The 22,638-nt window shown below is 46.6% G+C and overlaps 1 protein-coding gene across 1 annotated transcript in view; it reads left to right on the plus strand.

Moving 5' to 3' along the window:
• The window catches only part of LRIG1 (leucine rich repeats and immunoglobulin like domains 1), a 115,204-nt gene that overhangs the window by 34,740 nt on the left and 57,826 nt on the right, over positions 1–22,638 (plus strand). Inside the window, exons 2-3 of the mRNA XM_002696962.6 lie at positions 4,527–4,598; positions 15,475–15,549. Of these exons, the coding sequence (XP_002697008.1) occupies positions 4,527–4,598; positions 15,475–15,549 (147 nt within the window). The remainder of the gene's footprint in view (positions 1–4,526; positions 4,599–15,474; positions 15,550–22,638) is intronic.

The following is a 22,638-nucleotide window of genomic DNA, read 5'->3' on the forward strand; positions in this document are numbered from 1 at the left end:
AGGGTCACTTGGCTGGGTGCTGCTGGATAGGAGAGCAGGGGTTTACAGAACAGTGGGGGATTTCTCAGCTATTTGAAGACGTAGCTCTTCTCATTCTGTGAGGTCTGGGTAGGGGTCTTGCCAGGAAAAGGGCTCAGCAAGCAGATTATTGCCGTGCACTGTTGAACCCTTTGCTCTTCAGCTGCAGATAAAACCTGTTTAAAACTTGAGCCGGTCTCTGCGGAGGGGCCTCTGGCATGTTGGGCAAACGGTGGGCCGGACAGTCATCTCTCAGCAGATTAGCAGAAAGAGTATCTACGGCTGGGCTCCATTGTTGGAAGAGTGGTGCGCCCTTTGTGCAAGTACAAGGGAAATTTGTGTTATGACAGTGGCTGACAAACTGTTTAATGAAAGCTGCAGTTGGCAGTAACTAAATTCCCTAAGGTTTCTTTCCTCTGCGCTTTGGTCCTGAAAGGTGCAGAAGTGCTTTTGACAGCATCTGTCCTGCTGATAGATGGATTGTTTTGACAGGAGAATCTGAAACCTTCAACCAATAACACACTCAGATGTCGGGCCTAGTAAGGCTGACCATGTTTGCCGAAATAAGTGAGATGCCTTAGACCTGTGTGTCTGTCAGCTGCCACCTGAGAAAAAAGGTCTCCTAGGTAAAAGTTTTTCACTAATTAACTCTTAAATTGTTATTCAGACCCTTCTTTGCACAGTTCTTGGACCAAAGCATATGGATATCTTTCATCTTGGAGAAATGGACGTTGTCAGAAAGTGTGGCAGTCAAAGAGTTTAAAAAAAAATCTTTATATGTTATGCCGGGGTGTGGGTGGGGGATGACCATGTACACAGCAGCATGATTCACAATAACCGAAAGATGGAACCAACCCTAATATCTATCAGCTTTTATAGGGAGAAACAAAATACGGAAGATACACGCACACACAGGTGAATAATGGAATACTATTCAGCCACAAAAAGGAGCAGGAACGCATGACACGTGTCACAGTATGGGTGCACCTTGAGGACACTGTGCTGAGTGAAATCAGCCAGACACTAAAGGTACTGATGGCTCCACTCGTGTGAAGTACCTCTCAAGTCCAAGTCACACAGACAGCATGTAGAGTGAAGGGAGGTAGCCAGGCCCTGGAGGGAGGGGAGAATGGGAAGTCAGTGTTTAATGGGTGATGAGTTTCAGTTGGAAAAGATGTACAAGTGCTAGGGAGGGAGGGATGGTAGTGATGGTTGTATAACAGTGAGAATGTACTTTATGTCCCTGAGCTGTACACGAAACGTGGTCAAGATGGTACTCTATAGGTTATGTGTATTTTACCACAATAGGAAAATATTTATACTGAGAGTGTCTCTCCCAGAGATGAGCAAACAAGAAAAATGTCTGCGGATTTTACTTCAGATTGTGCTTGTCAGGGAGAAGAAAGTAAATATTTTCCCTGGTTTTTGATAGAGCAGTTGGTAATCACATAAAAATTCAGAGCTCGAGCTTCTCTTGGAAATGAAGGAGACTTGGTCTTCACCCGCCCTTGTTTTAGGAACCAGGTACAAATGGCCCTTTAGGTGGCAGGCAAGTGAGTGGACACGGCTGTGTCAGCCTCATTCCCCGCTTTGTACCAGGATTTATTTTTCAGACTTAAAAGCTCTTTGTCCCAAAGCAGTGTCATTCCAAGGGACCTGAGCCTCAGCTACTGTATTCTCTCTGTGTTGGTGAAAGGTGCTGAGAGCAGAATTACTCTTAGAGGCAGTCTGGGTTGGCGATACGTGGCTTTTCCAGTTGATCGAGAATCGAAAAATCGCTTCATCCAGGCAGACCAAGTGAACGCTTAGATTTCCACTTACAAGTCTCTTGAACTTATTGCTACTTCCTGGAATCTCCGTGTTAAGTACTGATACTGTCTGGCTTCTTGATAAAAGTAGCTTATGGAATCCCCCTTTATCAAGTTGCCTTATCTAAAAAGCAGAATTTGTACAAGGTTTTTTTGTTTTTTTTTTTTTTACTTTATTTTATATTGGGGTATAGTTGGTTAACAATGTTGTGTTAGTTGCAGGTAGGTGTACAGCAGAATAATTCATATGTTACAGTTATGCATATACATATATGTATTCTTTTTCAAATTCTTTTACTAGTTAAGTTACTACAGAGTATTGAGTAGAGTTCCCTATGTTATACAGTAGGTCCTTGTTGGCCATCTGTTTTAAATATAACACTAGATACAGCGTTTTTGAAATGTAAATAAATTGTATGTGCTCCTTAAGGGGAAAAAATAGAGACCAAGGAGAGTTGTGATTTTAAATGTCTTTATTCTAAGCCTGAGTTCCTAAAGGATCTGGACTTTTCTGGCTCAGGGATTGAGGGAAGTGATTTCCTTTCAGATTGTTCAGAACAGAGCCACCAGGCCTAGCTTGGGCCCTAGATCCTGTGAACCCCAGCTCCTGCCCTGGCCGCAAGTTATTCATTTTGAAACTAGATCAGAGGTTGAAAAATGGTGATCCTCTGCTTAAATGTGTTCTGCAGATTTATGTTTGCAGAGATGTGGTCCACACACACCGCCAGGTTTTAACATATACATTTAAAGAATTGGAAAGACTGCACATAAAATTTCAGAGCTCAGGCTTCTTGAAAATGAAGGAGACTGGTGTGCACCACCCTTCTTTTGGGAACCAGGTACAAATGGCCCCTTTAGGTGGCAGGCAGGTTGAGTGGGCACTGCTGTGTCAGCCTCACTCCACACCTGGCAGGTGACCGCCTGCGTCCCTTGTTTACCCTTCCAGCTCTTGGCTTTGTGGTTTCTGAGTCTTTCTCTCAAGCCTGCTCTGGCTTAGCAACTCCCCATTACCTGAGATGATATGAATGTCACGGTCATTATCAACTCACACTACCTGTAGAACCAGAAACAAGATCTCTGCCCCACATTGTCATGATAATATGCTCATCATAGGAGGAACTTTTAGTCCACTCAGTCCTTTCTGTGACAGGAAAGAACTCTCTCCATTTGTGGATTTTCTGTTCCAAGTCTAACCTGTTGATTTCTGTGTAAGTATCTCATTGTAAATACTCCCAAGAACAGACAAGCTCACACTTGACTTCAATAGGTGGTTTAAAAATTACCACCTTCAATTTTTATGGTAACATAATCCCTGGACAAATTGCTTTTAATTCAGGCTGTGCCCCGAACACAGATGTACCATTAATTTCAAGGGTGGTTTGACTTTTATTTAGATAAATGTCTTGAGTTGACAGTGAAATGGCTCTCGGCTCTGGCTTAGTATTGATTGGAATGTCTCTGGAGGAAGCTTAAAAGAAAGTTGCCACTTAATGTGATACTGGGCCCCTTAAGAGACTTTGAACTCTCGATTCGTAGTACTTGTTAATTGGCAGTAATGGCAGTGGAATTAATAGCTGAGATGAAAAATGTAGCCAGCTCCTTTGGCACACACAGGATTGGATGTATTTTGGTTGCAGAGAGTGAGGCACAGTGAGGGCCCGTGTGGACCACATCTGTGTGGGTTCTGTTCCTGAAAGATCAAGCTGGTCTGGGTTGAGGGTGTGCTCTGGGAAGCTCAGCAGATCAAACATTGTCCCGCTTGGTCCTTGTCTCCCTCTGAGAATGGGGTCACAGATGGGCTGAAGGGGAGAGGGATGTAATTCTGAGTCATGTGATAGACGCTGTCATCTTGAGAACGCTGCTGGCATGTGAGGCTTTGGTTCACACCAATGTGATTTCCTATGACAGTGCTCCTCTCTCTGGCATGATTATCACTTGAAATATTTGTTCATCGATGGTAGGAATGCCATGTTCATATAAACCTTATGATTAAGATCTTACATTGCTCACTTATTAAATAGTCCTTTCAACTTTAACTATACATGCAAGCGAGTTTTGATCCTGAAGTTTTTGTTTAGACCAAAGTCTCTCAACCTCTGAATGTTACTTTTAGCAGTGAAGGCTGGATCTGTCCTTAAGGGCTGTCCTGTCCTTTGGAGGTTGTTTAGCAGCTTCCTTGTCCCCTCCCCACCAGATGCTAGTAGGATCCTCCCCTCCCCGTCCCTTCAGTCATGACAACCAGAAATGTCTACAGACTTTGCCAAATGTCATCCATGGTTGGGGACCACTGATTTTTAGTCAGTGAAGGATCAGACTCCCTTTACTGCTTCTTAATAGTGTTTGATGCCTTAGTAAAACAGTAATTTTTCAAAATGCCATTTGATAGGATGCCAGGCATTTGGACCAGCATGGTGGTCACAGAATCCCTCTGTCCATGGAATTCTCCAGGCAAGAATACTGCCGTGGGTTGCCATTTCCTTCTCCAAGGATCTTCCCGACACAGGGATTGAACCCTGGTCTCCTGCATTGCAGGCAGATTCTTTACTGTCTGAGCCACCAGGGTTACTTAAAATAGTACATGAGATGCAGGCAGTTATGAGTAAGAGGGGTTATTTCTCCTGGGGAGGGATGGGTAGATGATTCCTAAATTTGGGAGTATTGACTGAATTTTTTCTTTGTTTTTTGCTCTCCTTTTTCCAGAAACCTGAGTTACAACAAACTTTCTGAGATTGATCCTGCTGGTTTTGAGGACTTGCCGAATCTACAAGAAGTGTGAGTGCTTTTCCTCAAACTTTGGGGGGTTGGTGGGCAGGATGGCAAGCTCCTGGGGAAGACCCTGTCTTGTGGCAGCGCCACTCTTTCCCTGGATCAGCAGTCTGAACCTTGTTAGAGGGGACATCTGCTGGGCGCTGTTGGAGACAAAAGGTCCTGCCTACTTAGCACTCCTTTGCTGAAGCCCCTCTCTTCTTCCTGGGCAGTCAGTGATGGGTGTGTCCAGCAGATGTGAATTTATTGGAAATCACATGCCCACGGGGGCTGTACAGGCTTGTGGAAAGCCTTGGGGGCCCAGGGGGCTAACACACCTGGCTGGTACTTCCCCCAGTCCCCAGGGCCCTAGAGCAGCCTGCTTTGCTGGGGCAAATCAGCCGGCCCACCCCTTCTCTTTCCCAGGAATGCAAGGTATAGAGAAATGGATAATAAGGCTGATTTTTCTCTCCCGATCTCCAAACAGAACTAGACATTACTGTCTTTCGAACGCCAGGTTTGCTGTCTCTTGCAATGTCCTTTAAGTCAGGCCTCAGTCTTTTCTTTCTCTTTTTAATGTGAGGAATTCTGCTTTTAACGTGAATGTTAGAGTTATTCAGGATTTTAGTTCTACAGGGACTTCAAAGAAAAGTCATGCATACCCACTGCAGAAAATTTGGCAACTGTAGAAATATGTAAAACAAATTAAAATCACCAGTATTATCACCCAAGGCTAAACATTGTGGACACTTAGTGAAAAATATATACTTCTACACAAAATTTTGGAATCAAACTGTATTTATACCATGGTTTTACATCTGTTTCTTACTTCTCCTTACATTTGTGAATACTTTGTCATGTAAATTAAAAGATTTTTACTATCCCATTTCAATTTTTATGTAAAGCTACTTATGCATGGATATTTCATAAATCATTCACCCATTCGCTCCTGTTGTTACTCTATTTTTAGTAGACATTAAGTGCTTTATATATTTTACTTGTTACATGTAACTGATAAAAAAAAATCCTTGTTTATTATTTTTTGATCCTATTGTTGAGGGTTTATCTAAAGGAAATTTAATCAGATGATGCAATTTGTTAAATACTTGTGCTCTCTACCACCATCTCCAGATTCTCCAAAATGCTGTTTATGATTTCCAGGTCTGTTTAAAGAAGGTTCCAACTTCCCAAGTTAAAGGAAGATGAGAGTTGGAAGGGACGCTTGGAAATACTTTGTCCAGGGCCCTTATTTTTCCATAGGGTCACATGATTTGGACTAGTTTGGAAGTGGGTCATTATGCAAGTTTACTTAGTAAAAGACCACAGACTGGGTGACTTAAATAATAGTAACTTATTCTCTCAGGGTTCTGGAGGCTGGAAGTTCAAGATCAAGGTCCTGGCAGGGTTGGTTTCCTCTGGGGCCTCTCTCCTTGACTTGCAGATGGCCACCTTCTTGGCCACCTCTTCCCATGGCCTTTCCTTTCCCTGGTGCCTCTTCTTTGTGTCCAAATGTCCTCCTGTCAAAAGGGCACCAATCATACTGGATTAGAACCCATCCATATGACCTCTTTAAAAACCCTTTCTCCACTTATGATCACAAGCTGAGGTATTGAGGGCTGGAACTTCAGCCTAAGAATTTCGTGGGGGTGTGACAGCCCACCACAGCCACCTGAAATGATAAACCCAGCCCATCAAGGAGCCGGTTTGGGCCATAACCCAGTCCTTTCCCTTGATCCAGGCTGTCTTTAACCACTTGTGGTTACTGTATTCAACTTCTGTAGGTTGAGTCTCAGAGCTTAGTGGTTTCTTTTCGAATTGGACAAAACAAAAATCATGTTATTTCTTAGGGCATCATTCAGGCTTTCATTCACTATTTCCTCAAGTACCTCCTATGTGCCAGGCACTGCTCTGCTGCTGGGGGCACAGGACTGAATAAGGCAGACAGAGAGAGCGAGGGAAGGGTTAGGTAAGAGGCATTTGCCAGTGGTGCAGGATTGAAGGGGCTTCTAAAAAAAAATTAAGCATTCAAGATAAAGGACCTTAATGCAGTATTTGAAAAAAGAAAAATGAATGCCAAATAATAAAATAATACTAATCCATGATGAAAAAATACAGAAAGTTTAAGTAAAGTCTGAATCAGCTTAACTGATTATTTTTCCTTTTGCCCCAGGCTCCTGTCTGGCTTGACAGGGCTCTGTTGCTGATCATATCTTGGTTTGAAAACTTACATACTCTGCTCTGAATGAGTGTTGTTCTGCATTCACTTTCAAATTTTAAAAGTGCTACATTCAGATAGTCTTTACTCTGGCTTCGTAGTTTTCTTGGTAGCCCCCTGAATGCTGTTCCCATTTCCCACAATCCTGGCACCTCAGACAAGCCTCGCCTGTCACAGAACCACATTAAAAAAGGGAAAGACATGTGGGGAACAAGGAAGCCAGGAGACTCACTTGTCATACGTGTTTGGGGGGCCTAGAACAGGGTCAGGGGAGGATTTTCTCCTTTGATTTTAGAGAGGTAATAATGGAGCTGGAGTGCTCAGGGTGGTGACTGACAGGCAGATCAAGAAAATGTGAGTGGTGTGGACAGGATGAGCTGCAAATAGAAGACAAGGCCCTCACAGAAGGACCAGGACGAGGGCCACTGTGCCTGGTGTGCGTGAGGGCGGGGTGTGTGGCCAGGGTCTGGGTCCCATGGGGCCCTGGGGGTCATGTTATGTTGTGGATCCAATGTCATCAGCCCCGCCATAGATTGGGGGCACAGTTGATGCTCCCGTGAGCCTTTGCTGTGTTCTCTCTAGCTCTGTCTTGCCATTTGTTTCTTCCCCCAACAGCCATCCAGTTTCAATTGGTTTGGTTCCCTTGACCTGCGGCTTTTAATCCCCCTTTTACTTGGTGCTTTTTTGTAACTTAATCCCCACCCAGATCTAGAACGGAGAGCATCTGACTTGCACCTGTCCTTCACTGGGGATGCCGGTTAGTCTTAAAAATAAATTTCCCGAATCACAACAGCACAGCAATGACAGTAACACCACACTCAGCCTTAGAGGAAGACGGCTTCATTTCATCCTGACACCAGCTCTATGTGATTTAAATTCTTTTCTTTACAGTCATTTTCTCCACTTTACAGAGGAGGAAATGGAAGCTCAGAGAGATTAAATAAACCTGTTCAGTGTCACCTGGTTGGTAAAGCTGAGAAAAGTGTTAGTCACTCAATTGAGTGTAACTGTTTGCAACCCCACGGACTATATCACATCAGTCTCCTCTGTGTATGGAATTCTCCAGGCAAAAGTACTGGAGTGGGTTGCCATTCCCTTCTCCAGGGGATCTTCCCAAATGAGGGATGAAACCTGGGTCTCCCACATTGCAGGTGGATTCTTTACAATCTCAGCTCCAGGAAAGCTGAGAGTTGAACTCAAATCTGTTTGATTTCCAGTTCAGTTCAGTTCAGTTCAGTCACTCAGTCGTGTCTGACTCTTTGCAACCCCATGAATCGCAGCACACCAGGCCTCCCTGTCCATTACCACCTCCCGGAGTTCACCCAAACTCACATGCATCGAGTTGGTGATGCCATCCAGCCATCTCATCCTCTGTTGTCCCCTTCTCCTCCTGCCCCCAATCCCTCCCAGCATCAGGGTCTTTTCCAGTGAGTCAGCTCTTCAAATGAGGTGGCCAAAGTATTGGAGTTTCAACTTCAGCATCAGTCCTTCCAATGAATACCCAGGACTGATCTCCTTTAGGATGGACCGGTTGGACCTCCTTGCAGTCCAAGGGACTCTCAAGAGTCTTCTCCAACACCACAGTTCAAAAGCATCAATTCTTCAGCGCTCAGCTTTCTTCACAGTCCAACTCTCACATCCATACATGACCACTGGAAAAACCATAGCCTTGACTAGATGGACCTTTGTTGGCAAAGTAATATCTCTGTTTTTAATATGCTATCTAGGTTGGTCATAACTTTCCTTCGAAGGAGTAAGTGTCTTTTAATTTCATGGCTGCAGTCACCATCTGCAGTGATTTTGGAGCCCAGAAAAATAAAGTCTGCCACTGTTTCCACTGTTTCCCCATCTATTTGCCATGAAGTGATGGGACCAGATGCCATGATCTTAGTTTTCTGAATGTTGGGAGAAGGCAATGGCACCCCACTCCAGTACTCTTGCCTGGAAAATCCCATGGGCGGCGGAGCCTGGTAGGCTGTAGTCCATGGGGTCTCGAAGAGTAGGACACGACTGAGCGACTTCACTTTCACTTTTCACTTTCATGCGTTGGATAAGGAGATGGCAACCCACTCCAGTGTTCTTGCCTGGAGAATCCCAGGGACAGGGGAGCCTGATGGGCTGCCGTCTGTGGGGTTGCACAGAGTCAGACTCGACTGAAGCGACTTAATAGCAGCAGCAGCAGCAGCAGCAGCAGCAAGCCAACTTTTTCACTCTCCTCTTTCACTTTCATCAAGAGGCTTTTTAGTTCCTCTTCACTTTCTGCGCTGTGTATTTAAGCCTGAAGCTGCACTGTCTTCACCCCCCACCCCCTCTTCTTAACCTGCAGCCTTCCACCCAAGATTTTAAAAGGATGGGAAGTCCAGTGTTTGATCTCCTCTGTCACTCTTACTGCATTGGTCTTCTCTATCGAGGTACTTAGTATTTCCTCTGATTCCTCCAGACTCTTTGTCCAAACCCACATCACCTTGTCCAAGCCCACCTTCCCTTCTCCCTTCACATTCTGGCTTTTTTCCTTCTGAGCTCCTGTTGGATTTAGGGACAGGGTGAGATTTCTCGACCCCGTCGTCTACCCTCTCTCTACTGTGTGTGTCTTCTCCTCTTCCTCCAGCTAATGCACTCAGGAAAGTTGACTGTAGCTGGCTATTGTGCTAATAAAAAGCCCTCTGCTCCTTATGGTCATTTCTACATTTTCAGACAGTTGTGGAGCGGAGCCTGGGAACCAGGCTGCAATTGCATAGCTAGTAAATGAGGGAGTGAGGCCTGGAGTCCCTGGTCTCACTCCTATCCCAGACTCTCCGTGGCAGCACAGCCTTCCCGGGCGTGGGAGTTGTAAAGAGAGGGATCACTCCTTGTGAGTACAGTGTCGTGTACTGGGAGGATGTGAGTTTGGTAGCAGGCAAACCTGGCTTGGAGTCCTGCTTCTGCCCCTTACCGGGACTGAGTCCCCGGACAAGGTACTTCCTTCTGTGCTGCCTCTGGAACATGGGCGTAGTGACATGTTATCCAGTTACAAATACAGTAACTATTCATTGGATCTGATTTCCAGAGCATCGTACATGGGCAGGGCTCTATGCTGTGTGTTCAGTCTCTCAGTCATGTCCGACTCTGTGTGGCCCCGTGGACTGTAGTCCGCCAGGCTCCTCTGTCCATGGAATTTTTCAGGCAAGAATACCGGAGTGGTTGCCATTTCCTCCTCCAGGGGATCTTCCTGACCCAAAGATTGAACCCACATCTCCTGCATTGGCAGGCAGTTTCTTCACTACTGAGACACTTGGGAAGCCCAGGGGCACACTGTATATTATTTATCTTCTACTTTGAGAACCCCAGAGCTGCTCTCCACAACCCCCCCACCCCGCCACTGAGCTGGGTGGCTTGTTAAGATACAAATCCTTGGGGGCTGATAGGGGGAACCCTTTACCAGCATGACTACCCCTGGTCCCCAGTGTCATACTGTGGGATGGATGACACAAATTCCTCAGGGCCCAGAGCAGTGGAACTTGTCATTGATAAAGATCCAGTCCTTTCCTGAAGGGAATCCTAATACATCGTGCAGGCAGGAAGAGGCAGTGAGGAGCAATGGGTGGGGAGATGGAGAAGCATATTAAAGAAAAGAAAAAAAATCACAGTGGGCACACTGCTTCTAAATTAACTGGGTCTTCCAGGGGCTGTCAGTTCTCCTGAAACCTGCACAGCCACCAGCCACCACTTGAGTCTGGAAACCTCAGCACGAGGGGAACCACAGGCTGGCAAAGCTGTGGTCGGTGGTTTAGCAGTGGTTTTATTTTGGAGGCCGGCAACCGCAGAGCATCGTGGGCCAGTTGGAGAGAGAAAGCGAGCCGGTTGGGGGCCCCCGGAGGACCTGAGGATGTTGGCGCAGCTGCCGCCAGACCACATGGTCGTCACTGCCCGCAGCGCTGAGGAAAGCCCACCAGGGAGAGCCTCCAGCCAGGAGTCCTGGACTGCGAGGCTCCTCTATTAATAAGAGGGGCTATTTATACCGTCCTCCTTCAGAACTGCGCTCGGATCGCGTTACTGCTGCCTGGCCCGGGAATGCCTAACGTGGGTGCTGCCGTGTGCTTTCCAGGGCCGTTGACCTAAAAGGTTCTGAAGGCGCCGAGAAAGGCTGAGCGTGCCTGCCTCTGGGTATTTATGGCTCGCCCTGTGGTGGCCCAGGCTTCTGCTGCCCCTGTGTGTGCGCATGTGCAGTGTGTTTCAGGGGAGGGTTGAAATCATAAGGGGGTGTCACTTGAGGCACTGCTTTTTGGCTGTGAATCACCACCACCTGTTAAGCATTTACTATATATCTGGCTCTCTCCTGGGCTGTTAGATTTAGTGATTTCAGCCAGATCCTGCCAAAACTCTATGGAGTTGGGGCTTGTCCTTTGCACTTTTGGTGAAGAAAGCTAAGGCGCAGTGAGGTTCAGTGACCCACTGAAGGCCGTTTGATTGGTACGGGATTAGCTCAGGGTTAAATGGATCCGGGTCTGTCTGATTGAAACATTTGAACTGTATCATCTCCTCCTAATAATCCCTGCTCTGCTGTGCGGTAACTTGGTCTCAGTCTCGTCTTTTAACGTGAGGTGATGAATTAGTGCCTTGCTTCAAGGGCTGACATGTTATTCAGTGACACATGGCACGGAAAATCCTCCGCACAGAGCCTGGCACTCAGAGAAGTGTTTGCCTTTATTGTCGTTTCTAAGTGTTGACTTAGAGGAGCTGCATTCTGTGTCATGATACTGAAATACCTGTACCTGTCCAGCTGGTATGCAAACTGTAAGTCTTGCCAAAGTCAGTAACGTAGTCTGCCTTATTCTCGAGTAGCTGAAAGCACTGGTAACGGCTATTGATGAAGTGTTCCTAACTCCACAGTGGCTCCTACCTGATGACTTTCTCCCACTTCAGAAACAAAACGAACTGATGTGGCACCCCCAGCCCAACTTTGACCGATATTAATGGCAGCTCACTTTGTGATTGGAAACAACCAGTGTCTAGAAAATTAGTGAATCAACTACGTCAGTTGTGGCTCATTCATATCATTCATCGTAGCAAAGGAGCACTTCACCTCTGGTTAAAAGATTTAGGGAGATCCCCAAGATCTATTACTAAGGGGAAACTGGCGCAGAATAGTCTGTGTAAGACACAGGCATCTGCGTGGAAGAAAACCGTGTGTTCATCTGCAGCAGCCTACAGCTGGAGCTTCCTCTTGGAGGCAAACCAGGGGGCGGGGCGGGGGCAGTGGTGGCTTTCAATATATATTCCTGGTGTTCTTTTTTTGAAACAATTTGGAATTTCACTGTGTACTTACATCAGCTATTCAGTAAGTAATTAGAGCCAAACCGTTTTTAAAAAACAGAAAGGGCTATAACTCAAAGTGATCCTGTGGGTTTGTTTTTCATTGTTTGTTGATGCCTGATTTGATTAAGGCAGTCAGTAATAAAAGTTCTCTGAAGCATCCTTTTTAACATTCTGCGTCTTGCATGATGTGAAAACTTCCTTTCACCAAGTCCAGTAAATGGAAGTTTCAGAGAGAGAATGCTGAGGGGGCCCGGAAGGCTGGGAAAGGCCAACATCCAGGTTCTGCCCCAAGAGTGGGATGGGGAATAGGGGGATGGGGAGGCGGTCTATGCAAAGCTCTCCCCCCATCCCACCCCATGCCTTTTTCACACCTTTCCCAGCTGCAGGGCTGGGCCATTGTTCACGGTCTGATGCTTCCAGAGCATTTCTTGGTCCTAAATCATCAGGAAAAGTTTCAGTTATAGAAGCCAGATATTTAAGAAGAATTTTTAGGGCCTTTGAATGGAAGCAGATTTGGAGGGAATGAGAAGGGGGGAAAGACTGCACAGCCCTAGATATTCAGAAGATTTCATCAAACACAGTCCTAAATTCTGACAGCATCCCTACACATGGAGACTGTGCCGAATGTCCCGAGGCCCTTCTTCGGCTGGCTCTGGAGGTGGTGCTGTTTTTGACCGGCCTCTATTTCAGGCTGGCAAGTTGGTCATGTCTCAGCGGGAGTTGGGCCTTTGTTGCCTTCCGAGGGTAGTGTTCTGGTTTCAACAAGGGACAGAGCGAGCAGAGAGCCAGTGGTGGAGGAGCTGGTTGAGGTTTACTTGCCCTTCTTTTGAAATAGAAATGATCGAGAAGTAAGCTAGCCTTGCAGATCTTCTTCTCTGTGTTCCCTCTGACCTTTTCATAAATCCAGCAGCCCTGCTGATCAGAGCCTGCGATTTCTGCCTCATTTTGTTGACTCCGGGCTGCTGATCCAGACCTGAAATGCCCTGTGTACCTTCAGTGCTGTTGGCCGCACCTGCACGCTCTGCTTCCAGCATGTTGGTCACGATTTGAGATATGCTAACGATGCCCCCTTTCCTTGTTCAGTTATCATTCCTAGGAGTTGGGTGGAGCAGTTTGTTGTGTGTACAGCAGGGTGGCCCGAGACCAAACTCAATCAGCCAAAGTTCTCCTGCAGAGAAGTCCTTACTGACAACTGAAAGACAGCTACCATGTTACTATAAGGCTGTAAGCTTGCTGCCTGCTAGCCTTTTCAGCTGTGGCTCTCCCGTGGCTGGCACTTGTACTTTGTTCACCTCTTGTCCAGGCCTCTCTCTCCCTCTCTTTCTGTCACCTTAGGATGGTGACTTACACTTAGAGACCTCACCTGTGAGGTAGAGAACAGTACTAGCGCCTGGTTCTGAACCCAGAGTCTGACAATGCAGTTACATAATGCTGTAGAGTTGCTGCTGCAGCTATAAATAAATGGAAGTAATGGTTAAGAACCTAGACTTCGGGGCTTGACCCCCAGGGCCACTGCCTTTTACTGCTGGTGACCTCAGTTAAATTACTTAACATCTTAGTGATTCAGTTTCCTCATTGATACAATGGAAATGTTAATGGGGCCTGCCTAGTAGGGCTCTAAGGACAGATTAATATATTGAAAAGCCTTCAAGAGTCAGGCCTGGCATATAATAAGCCCTCAGTAAGTTAGCTGCTGTTATTATTATTATGACACCCCCCCCCCCCCCGCCAAGCATCTGCGTTTTAGAATAAATCTCTAAGAAATGAAGAGTTTGTAAGCAAGCTGCCTTCTTGGCAACAAGCCCTTGACCTTAGCTTTCCTTGCCCTGGTAAGATCTGAGGATCTCATCGAGGAATATGTACATTTATGGTACTGTGAAAATTTATTAGTAGAGATTCCGACAGATGGTGAGTTTTCAGCATCCTTGCACCAAGATGGGAAACGGATCACAGCAGGGGTGGACAGATAAAAGGTGAAGCAGAAGCAGTCTGCTTTAGGGGCAGTCAGATAAGAGACTGTTAAAGTAATTAATCGTCTACTTCAGCACACAAACAAGGGCCCTTTAAGTGGAGAAAGGCTTTGCCACGTGGTACAGATCTGCTTTCTCTCCGCCAGATGCTTCAGTCATGAAGCTGTTGAAATAGACATTCTGTGTCCCTCAGCCCAGTAATTGCCAGGCTTCATCTCTAACCAGCTTTGGCACTGAAGAAAGCGAATGGGATAATTCAAGGCCTTTTCCTCCCCCTCCCCATTCATTCTATAAAAGATGGCAGACAACCAGATTATTCTATTCAAGCAAATACTCGCTGTAAACTTGTATGAATACAGCTGTCATTTCAGTGGCCTTGTCCTCAAACCGTAACTGGGTGCTCTGTGTAAGACATATTGGGTAAAAAAACAAGAATAAGATAAACCAGCATTATCCTTGATTCTGCATCTCAGATACCATTTCTTTCCAGCCCATCCCCCGTCAAAAAGCCTGATCACTGTGCTTTGGCTACCCTAAGGATTTCAGGGCTCACTTTACAAATCTGATTTTGAAGTCTCTTCCCCAATTTGGAAATACACATCCATGTAAGGAAGCTGGATTCCAGAGCCTCTGGGGATGGCCCAGGCGAGCTGTGTTCTGACTTTTGGGCTTCCCCTTCCATTAAGAGTTGAGAATTATGGAAGTACAGATATAGAATATTCAAGTGGGAAGGGAGCTTGGGGAGCATCTCTGGTTCTGCAGAAGATTTTCAGATTGTCTGCATGAAAAAGTATGTGTGTATATGGATATATTCCTGGAAGACACGTCTGGAGGCTTCATCAGAGTTCAGAGAAGCTGGAATTGCAAGTAGATAAGAACCTCCAAGAACTAGTCATTGGTTCATGTGTCTCCAGCACCAGGAACCCCCCACAGGAGGGCATGAATCTGTGGCACTGGGTGCAACCGCGTGGCCCTTTGGTGAGGGCAGAGCCGTGTCATGGACATGCATAAAGCAACTGGGGGAGGAGGACCATCCCAGTTGGAGTGGGCTCTGATCCTTCAGCCCCCAAGGAGCGCTCTCAGTGATGGTCTTGGGGAGCTGTTGTTTGATTTCGTGCATCTCCACCTGTGTTCACAGTCCCTTGTCTATTAGTCTTGATTTCTGAGCTAGAGTGGAGGCTCCTAGAGGACAGGGGACGTGTTCTGGGTGTGTTTATTCCTAAACTATGAGTGTGGTACGTAGTGTTTATGACCTGGCATAACTTCTTTCCTATTAAAAACTTGCGTTTAGATTCTCGTATTCAGCGTTACAGCATAGCAGTTTGCCCATGGCCATTTTTTTACGACGTCCTTGTATATCTGTAATTTCATACGACTAATTTTAATGATTTAACTTATTCATTTCTTCTTGTTGTCATTACAGGTACCTCAATAACAATGAGTTGACAGCCATACCATCCCTGGGCAGTGCCTCATCTCATATAGTCTCTCTCTTTCTGTAAGTGGTACCATTTGGGAGATCCTGGGCTGTGTGGGGAGGCCGTGGTATCGTGTTGCTGACATTGGGTATCAGGGAAACTCGTATTCCTGGGCTCACTGGAAAAAATGGTCTTACTCCATGTACCTCTAGTGATCATGACAAATGTGTTGCTTGCTGTTTCGGGGTGTGTAGAATTAAAAACTGAAAGTTTTGCCTCATCTCTAGCTTGGCAGGAAATTATCTTTTTAATACCCAGGGGTATTAAATTTCTTGTTCCTAATGGATAAGCTGGCAGTTTGAGTGCCTAAACTGAACTTAAAGAACACTGTATCAGTGATGAGACAGCAGGCTCATCTTTGTAGCAGTAACTTTGATAATGTGACTCAGCTCACTTTCAGGGCTTACAAAAAAAAAACAAAAACATCAGGCTTCTGAGATTAGCATAAAAGTAAGGATTTCTTTGTCATGGTCAAGTGTAACACAGCATAAAACCTGTCGACTATTATAGACAACGCAGTGGAAATGAGAAAGGGAATAAAGGGACCTCAGTGAGGAAGAAAGGGAGATGCCCTGGGTATGTCATTGTTGGGGCCGAGAAGCACCCTGTGGGGGCGTTAAGTACCGTCAGTTACCCCACTTCTCCAGCAGTCAGACGGAGGTGCTCACTTGTTTGAAACTCACCCAGAGATCTTTCCAGATACACCAGTCACAAGTCCAGCTATTTTCTAGACCAGCTTTTATTGGCAGCTTCCCCAGCAGAGCACCTCCCTCTTCACGCCAAATTTCCTGTTTCCACTCCAGGCCTGCCAATTTTTATTTGATGGTGATTTTGCTGGTGTTATAACTTGTCCAATCACCTGGAGGTATCTTTTCTGACACTGACCCGAGCAGAGTGACTTGGGAAGAAGGCTTCATCTGTCCGATAACTAGTGCGTCTTACAGGTCTCCAGGTTTTCCTGGCTGCAGGGCCTGTGTTCAGAAGATGGCCCAGCCTTGGGAAATACAGTCTTGGTTTTAACCCTTTTCCAGGTGTTGTGGGGTTGGGGAGCAGGGGCTTAGAATTGTGACCCAGCCCTGTGTCCTGAACAGACGGCTTCATCTCTCTGAACCTCATTTTCCTCATCTACAGGATGTGTTCCTGTTCCCCTTCTGTGTTTTTTTTTTTTCCCCTTGTGTTTGTACACGTAGGGGCAGTGAGTCCAAAGTTCGAGGGGAGCATGAGGTGCAGGAAACTCCTAATGTCTTGCACAAGCCAGAATAGGTGTTTGACGGGTGGCAGCGGCTGCTGGCTGGTGGCTAGTTGTCACCTGGCCCCTTGGGCCTTGGCGTGATCTCACCTATAGGACCACAGGGTCTGCGAGTCACTTCTTGTACCTGTGGAGTGCTGGAATGATGCATATAGCTCTTTGTCCCAAGATGATCAGTCAGGGATCTAATTTTCTTGTTGCAGCTGTTTGGCCCATGGTGTTCTAGCATCTGGAAGGTGTTTCATTGCTGGTTAAATGAGTTATCCATACCTGAGGCTAGTTAAGGACATGCCAATCCCTGGTATGTTTATAGAGCAGCACACTGGAAGATGCTTCTAATGCCTTGCTATTTAAAGGACTGTTCCTGGCCCAGCAGTGTGCTGTCAGTACTGAGCTCGTTAGAAATGCAGACTCCCAGGCCTCATCCCAGTCCTGCTGGTCAGAAGCCATTTTCACCGGCCCCCCTGGCCATTGGCCCATTCATTCAAGGTTGAGAAGCACGGCTTCCCCACCCCTTGTTCTTCACTTGGTTGGGAAGCCCAGGCCCCAGAGATCATCTTTATGTTACCAGACAGGAAACTGAGGCTGCCTGAGCTCCTGTAAGTTGCGCAATAGAGCGGTGAACAGAGACTGAACACGCATGCCCGTGCATGGCTCCTTTCTCCCCCACATGGGGGCAGGAGTGTGGCAGGTGACTGTGACGCGCCCCGTGCCAGGACGGGCAGGGCCCCCCGTTTGCCCTGAGGCCTGTGGTGCTGTGAATCACTCCTTGCTCTGCTGACTAAAAATACATTTCTGTTCCTTGGCCCAGGTGTCTGAAGCAGGGGGCTGGTTGGCCTTGTTCCTGCTATTCCATTAGACAGTGTTAAAATATGTAAAGTAGGAAGGAAAAAGAAAAAAAGGCTCCCTCCCAATTCTGATTCAGTTTGGAAAATGCAGGTTTATATTGGCAGATACTCCCTTTGGCCTGAAGCTGAGCTCCATGTAACTTGGTCAGTGAATTCTCTGAAATGACAGATGCTGAATGGTCTTTACCTTCCTTCTGTCTAAAGGGCCTGTGTTCCCCGATCTTAGATTCGTGGATTTACTGCCTGAGAGTCAGGCTAGCAGCATGACATCACAGTAGCAGAATTATAGATAAATTTGCTGTCTTCCTTCATGCATTCCTGTATTTCCTAAGTGAGTTGAGCAAAGAGCAGTGGAGAGCGGACAGCAGATGTATGTGACATTCTCATCCTGACTTCTAAGGGAAAACACCTTGCATCTCCATCCATCCATCCATCCATCCATCCACTGTTGATAATTCCAACAGTTCAGGCTGGGTTTTTTTTTGTTTTGTTTTTCTTTTTAAGCTTTATTTTTTTTATTTATTTACGGCTGTGCTGGGTCTTCTTGGTCGCTGCCGAGTCTTTTCTTCCGTTGCAGTAATCGAGGACTACTCTCTAGTTGCGGTGCACGGGCTTCTCACTGGGGGCTTCTCTCGCTGTGGAGCGCGGGCTCTAGGGCGCGCGTGCTTCCATAGCTGTGCTGGGTCTTGGTCGCTGCCCAGTCTTTGGTTCCGTTGCACTAATCGAGGACTACGCTCTAGTTGCGGTGCACGGGCTTCTCACTGGGGGCTTCTCTCGCTGTGGAGCGCGGGCTCTAGGGCGCGCATGCTTCGGTAGCTGTGCTGGGTCTTGGTCCCTGCCGAGTCTTTTCTTCTGTTGCACTAATCGAGGACTACGCTCTAGTGCGGTGCACGGGCTTCTCACTGGGGGCTTCTCTCGCTGTGGAGCGCGGGCTCTAGGGCGCGCGTGCTTCCATAGCTGTGCTGGGTCTTGGTCGCTGCCGAGTCTTTTCTCCCGTTGCACTAATCGAGGACTACGCTCTAGTTGCGGTGCACGGGCTTCTCACTGGGGGCTTCTCTTGCTGTGGAGCGCGGGCTCTAGGGCGCGCGTGCTTCGGTAGTTGCAGCTCCTAGGCTCTGGAGTACTGGCGCATGGGCTTGCTTAGCTGTTCCACGGTACGTGGGATCTTCCCAGATCAGGAATTGAACCCATGTCTCCTGCATTGGCAGGTGGATTCTTTACCACTGAACCACCAGGGGAGTCCACCATTCAGGCTTTGAAGGGCAAGTTGTGCTGGTGTGTTTGTGGTTTTTCAGAAGAAAGCAGTAAAAGGTGTCACGTATTCAACAAACATGTAGTAGGAACCTCTGTGCCTCTGCAGTTGGAGCCCAGAGTGACCTGGGAAAGACACAATGCCATCACATGTAGGAGGTTCCTGACGTATTGTCTGCGGACGTGATAGGTCAGTTAGCTTAATCAGCATTCACCTTGGTAGCCCTTATAGTCTCCAGATTCTCCCCTTCCTGGGCAGGAGGAGATAAATAATCAGAACTTGCCAAGGGACCACATGGCTGAGGAGCTGGGACCACTTTCTGGGGACAAGGCTGTAGGCAGGTGGGTCAGGGGAAAGAGGGGGACCAGGCAAATACCCAGCTGTATCTCTGATGATACTGTGAGCAGGGACAAGGTGCTTTTTCCTCATCTGGTGGATGAAGGGGTTGAAATACTCACAAAAGTACACTTGCAGCTTTTATATCCCTTCCATGACCAGGAAACTGAGAGTCGAGGCAATAATGTCACAAGAGAAATACCGAACCTGCTGTCCCACGGCTGCTCTTGCTGCCTTATGTCTTTTAGGACAGGTAGCAGCTTTGTGGTGTCAGTTCAGATGCCGGTGACTGGGGGCTTTTGCCTCTGGATTTTGTTTGCCTGTCCAGGTCAGCTCTTCATCTCTGTGTTGGTTTCTTGTCTCCTGAGTCTGTGTCAGTAACCCTGGTCCCTTGCTCACACGACAGAGCTCTCATCACCCGCATACCAGCACCCTGCTTCGCTGAGGTCACACTTGGGAGGACTGTGTGGGGAAAAGGGTTTGTTTCAAGCCTGGCTTTACTATTAGGGCCTCAGGACAGAGTTTTCTAGAGTTTTGGAAACTGGAATCCTTCAGGAAAATTTCAGTTGGTTAACAATTTCTGATTAAAGGAATCTAATTCAATTAATGTATTTGTCAAAGAGCAGATTTTTATTTGTATTGTGTTCTGCAGATAAGGACAAAGCCATTTGTCCTTAATAACCAAAAAGCATTAAACTCAAGGAAAGCTTTTAATAGGATTGGGTTGGAGTGAGGGAGCTAGATTTCATGAAATGCTTCTCAGAAAAAGAAACAGACTTTTGTTCAGTGGGGGCAGACTCTGCTGGTAGATTTTCACGTTTGAGTTCTTTCTTTCTTTCTTTCTAATTTGAAGTCCAGGAAACTCAAGTTACAATTCCCACAGCAATAGTAATTTCATGTGATGCATAAGTGACATTTCTGGGGAAGAAAAATTTCCGCTTTTCCTGTGGTATTACTGCACTTGTATCATTCAGGAGATTGGTTCCAGTGGAAATGGTTCTGTGTGGTATTTTTTTTTTTTCCCCTTCAGCCCTAGGAGTAAAATGCTTGCTGTAAAACCAACTTGAGTTGTAAAGCCCAGCAGCTTTGTTTCGTGTGTTTTGGCTGTAGGGTGTTAGCCACGTGGCCCTCGGCTTTGTCCACGTAACTTCTTTTCCTCTTGGTGGTGTGCTTTGGACCCTGCCCCTTACCCAGGTTTCGTGGCTTCCTCTCCCCCTTCTTTGGCCTCGATCAGGTAGGCGATCTAGGCTAAGACTCCTCAAACACTGTTACCTGTGACTTTGTAATTGTGCTGTTAAAATCCTTGGGTCTTTGTTGCATTTGAAAACACAGCAAAATATTGATCTTTTACTTCAAATCTGGGGGAAATAAACTTTTATGAAAGCTTTTTTTTTTTTAATTGAGAGAAAACTAACATAAAACACTGTATTAAACAAATTTCAGGTGTACATCCTCAAACACAACACCCCCCTCACCACAATCTAATTTCAGAACGTTGTCATCACCCCGAAATAATACCCCTACTCCTTAAGCAATCACCTCCCCTATCCCCACCCTCTCAGCTTCCTGAAAACTCATCTTTTATTTTCTTCTTTTGAGTAAAGTATTTTTCTCTCCTGTTCGCAAATGTACCTGGAAGACTTAGAATTGAATCATTTAAATAAAAATATCAGAAGCAGAATGAACTATGCAGTTGTGTATTTTGCTGTGACCTCTTAACTGAAGAAAAACTGATTAAAGCCATGGAGCATTTAGCATTACTTTATTGTTAGTTACAGAGAATAAAACCTGGAAGGGACAAAACCTGCTGTCCTGTCTGTGACCCCACTTGGAGCCAGTTAGATGGAAGGAGCACTGGGTGGGGCTGAGGCACCCCAAGGCTGGGAAGGATGGCGCGAACTCTTCTGGGCCAGGTCCGCTATGGACATAAAGTCAGTGGTGATATTTAACTCTCCCTCTGCCTAGCAAACGCTCTAGAAGAACGGGCTGGGTCAGTCTTTGCAGGCTCATTCATGGGCAGATGAAGTCACATTAAAGAGTAATTGAAAAGCCAAGCAGTGAGGACCTGGGCTGCTTCCCAGTGCTGGAATCCATGTCTCTGAGGGCCCAGCCCAGAAGCCAGGGATAAAGGAGCCCCGGACTCCTCCTCAGAAAATTCGGCTAGGCTTTGGGACCTGAGCGGAGACTGTTAATAATCAGGTGAAGTTTTACTAAGTAATAAATAGTTTCTGGGCATTGCTAAAGCCGTGTGTGGGTGTAGCTTGGGTTCAGGCCTCTTGCCTTTCCTTTACTCTGCTGCCCTTGAAACTTTCTCTCTGTTGCTTCACCTGGAAGAAGGTCATCATTTGTAGACGTAATAGTTGATGCTGAAATCTTTTTTATCATGATGTTTTTCCCTCAAGTGTGAAATCATAGCTTGTCTTAAAAAGTTGACCGGTAACCTTGGATGGTGGAGCTCTTTACATCGTGTTACAGAGGTGGACCTGTGGGGAGTGCATGTTTGTGTAAGGCGGACATCAGAATTCTCCCCAAGGTGGAGGCTTACCCATCCTTCCTCTGGGGGAACTTGCTGGACCATCCATGAATCATCAGATTAAGAGTGGACTGAACCAAGTTTAAGAGAAAATGGGCAGTTTTCTCCCCCTATTTCTGCTTCTGAACCATGTCCTGCAATAATAACCTAGTTTAACCTTGCTGGTGAAGGAAGGCCAGTCAGCTAGAGCATTGGAGTAAAAGAACCCCCTGTGGGTTCTTGGCATCGTATTTGCTGTGGGTTTTTGGATGCACTGTCATCAGGATCATGGGGTTAGTAGTGACTGAAATGCTTTAGGGAGAAACTGAACATTGTGCTTAGTTCCTCAGTTATGTCTGACTGTGACTCCATGGACTGTAGCCCTCCAGGTTCCTCTGTCCATGGGGATTCTGCAGACAAGAATACTGGAGTGGGTTGCCTTGCCCCTCGTCCAGGGGATCTTCCTAACCCAGGGATTGGACCCAGTTCTCCCCAGTTGAGGCAGATTCTTTACCATCTGAGCCACCAGCGAAGCCCTGGTTTGAAAGGCTGTAAGTCAAGTGTGAATGTCCCGTTCAGATCCCAGGTGCTAAAGGGAAGCCAGCGCCCTCGTCAGAAGACAGCACAACAGGAAAGTATACGTAAAGCGGGGCTTCGGTTCCTCTTCTGTGTCTTCAGAGACGTGCTAACCTTCTGCCTTTCTTGTCCAGAGTTCTCTGGGTGCACGTGAACAGATTCTTTCCTCTGGATAAAATGTCATACCCATTACCTTGGGAGACTGTGGCTTCACCGTCACCTGTGTGGTTCTCAAACTGGACCATTTACCAGAATCGCCTAGAAGGCTCACTGGACCATAGGATGGCTGGGTCCCAGCCACAGTTTCTGGTACGGCAGGTGTGGGTGCTGTGTGAT

Source organism: Bos taurus, chromosome 22 (assembly GCF_002263795.3).
Source record: "Bos taurus isolate L1 Dominette 01449 registration number 42190680 breed Hereford chromosome 22, ARS-UCD2.0, whole genome shotgun sequence".
Lineage (NCBI taxonomy): Eukaryota > Metazoa > Chordata > Mammalia > Artiodactyla > Bovidae > Bos > Bos taurus.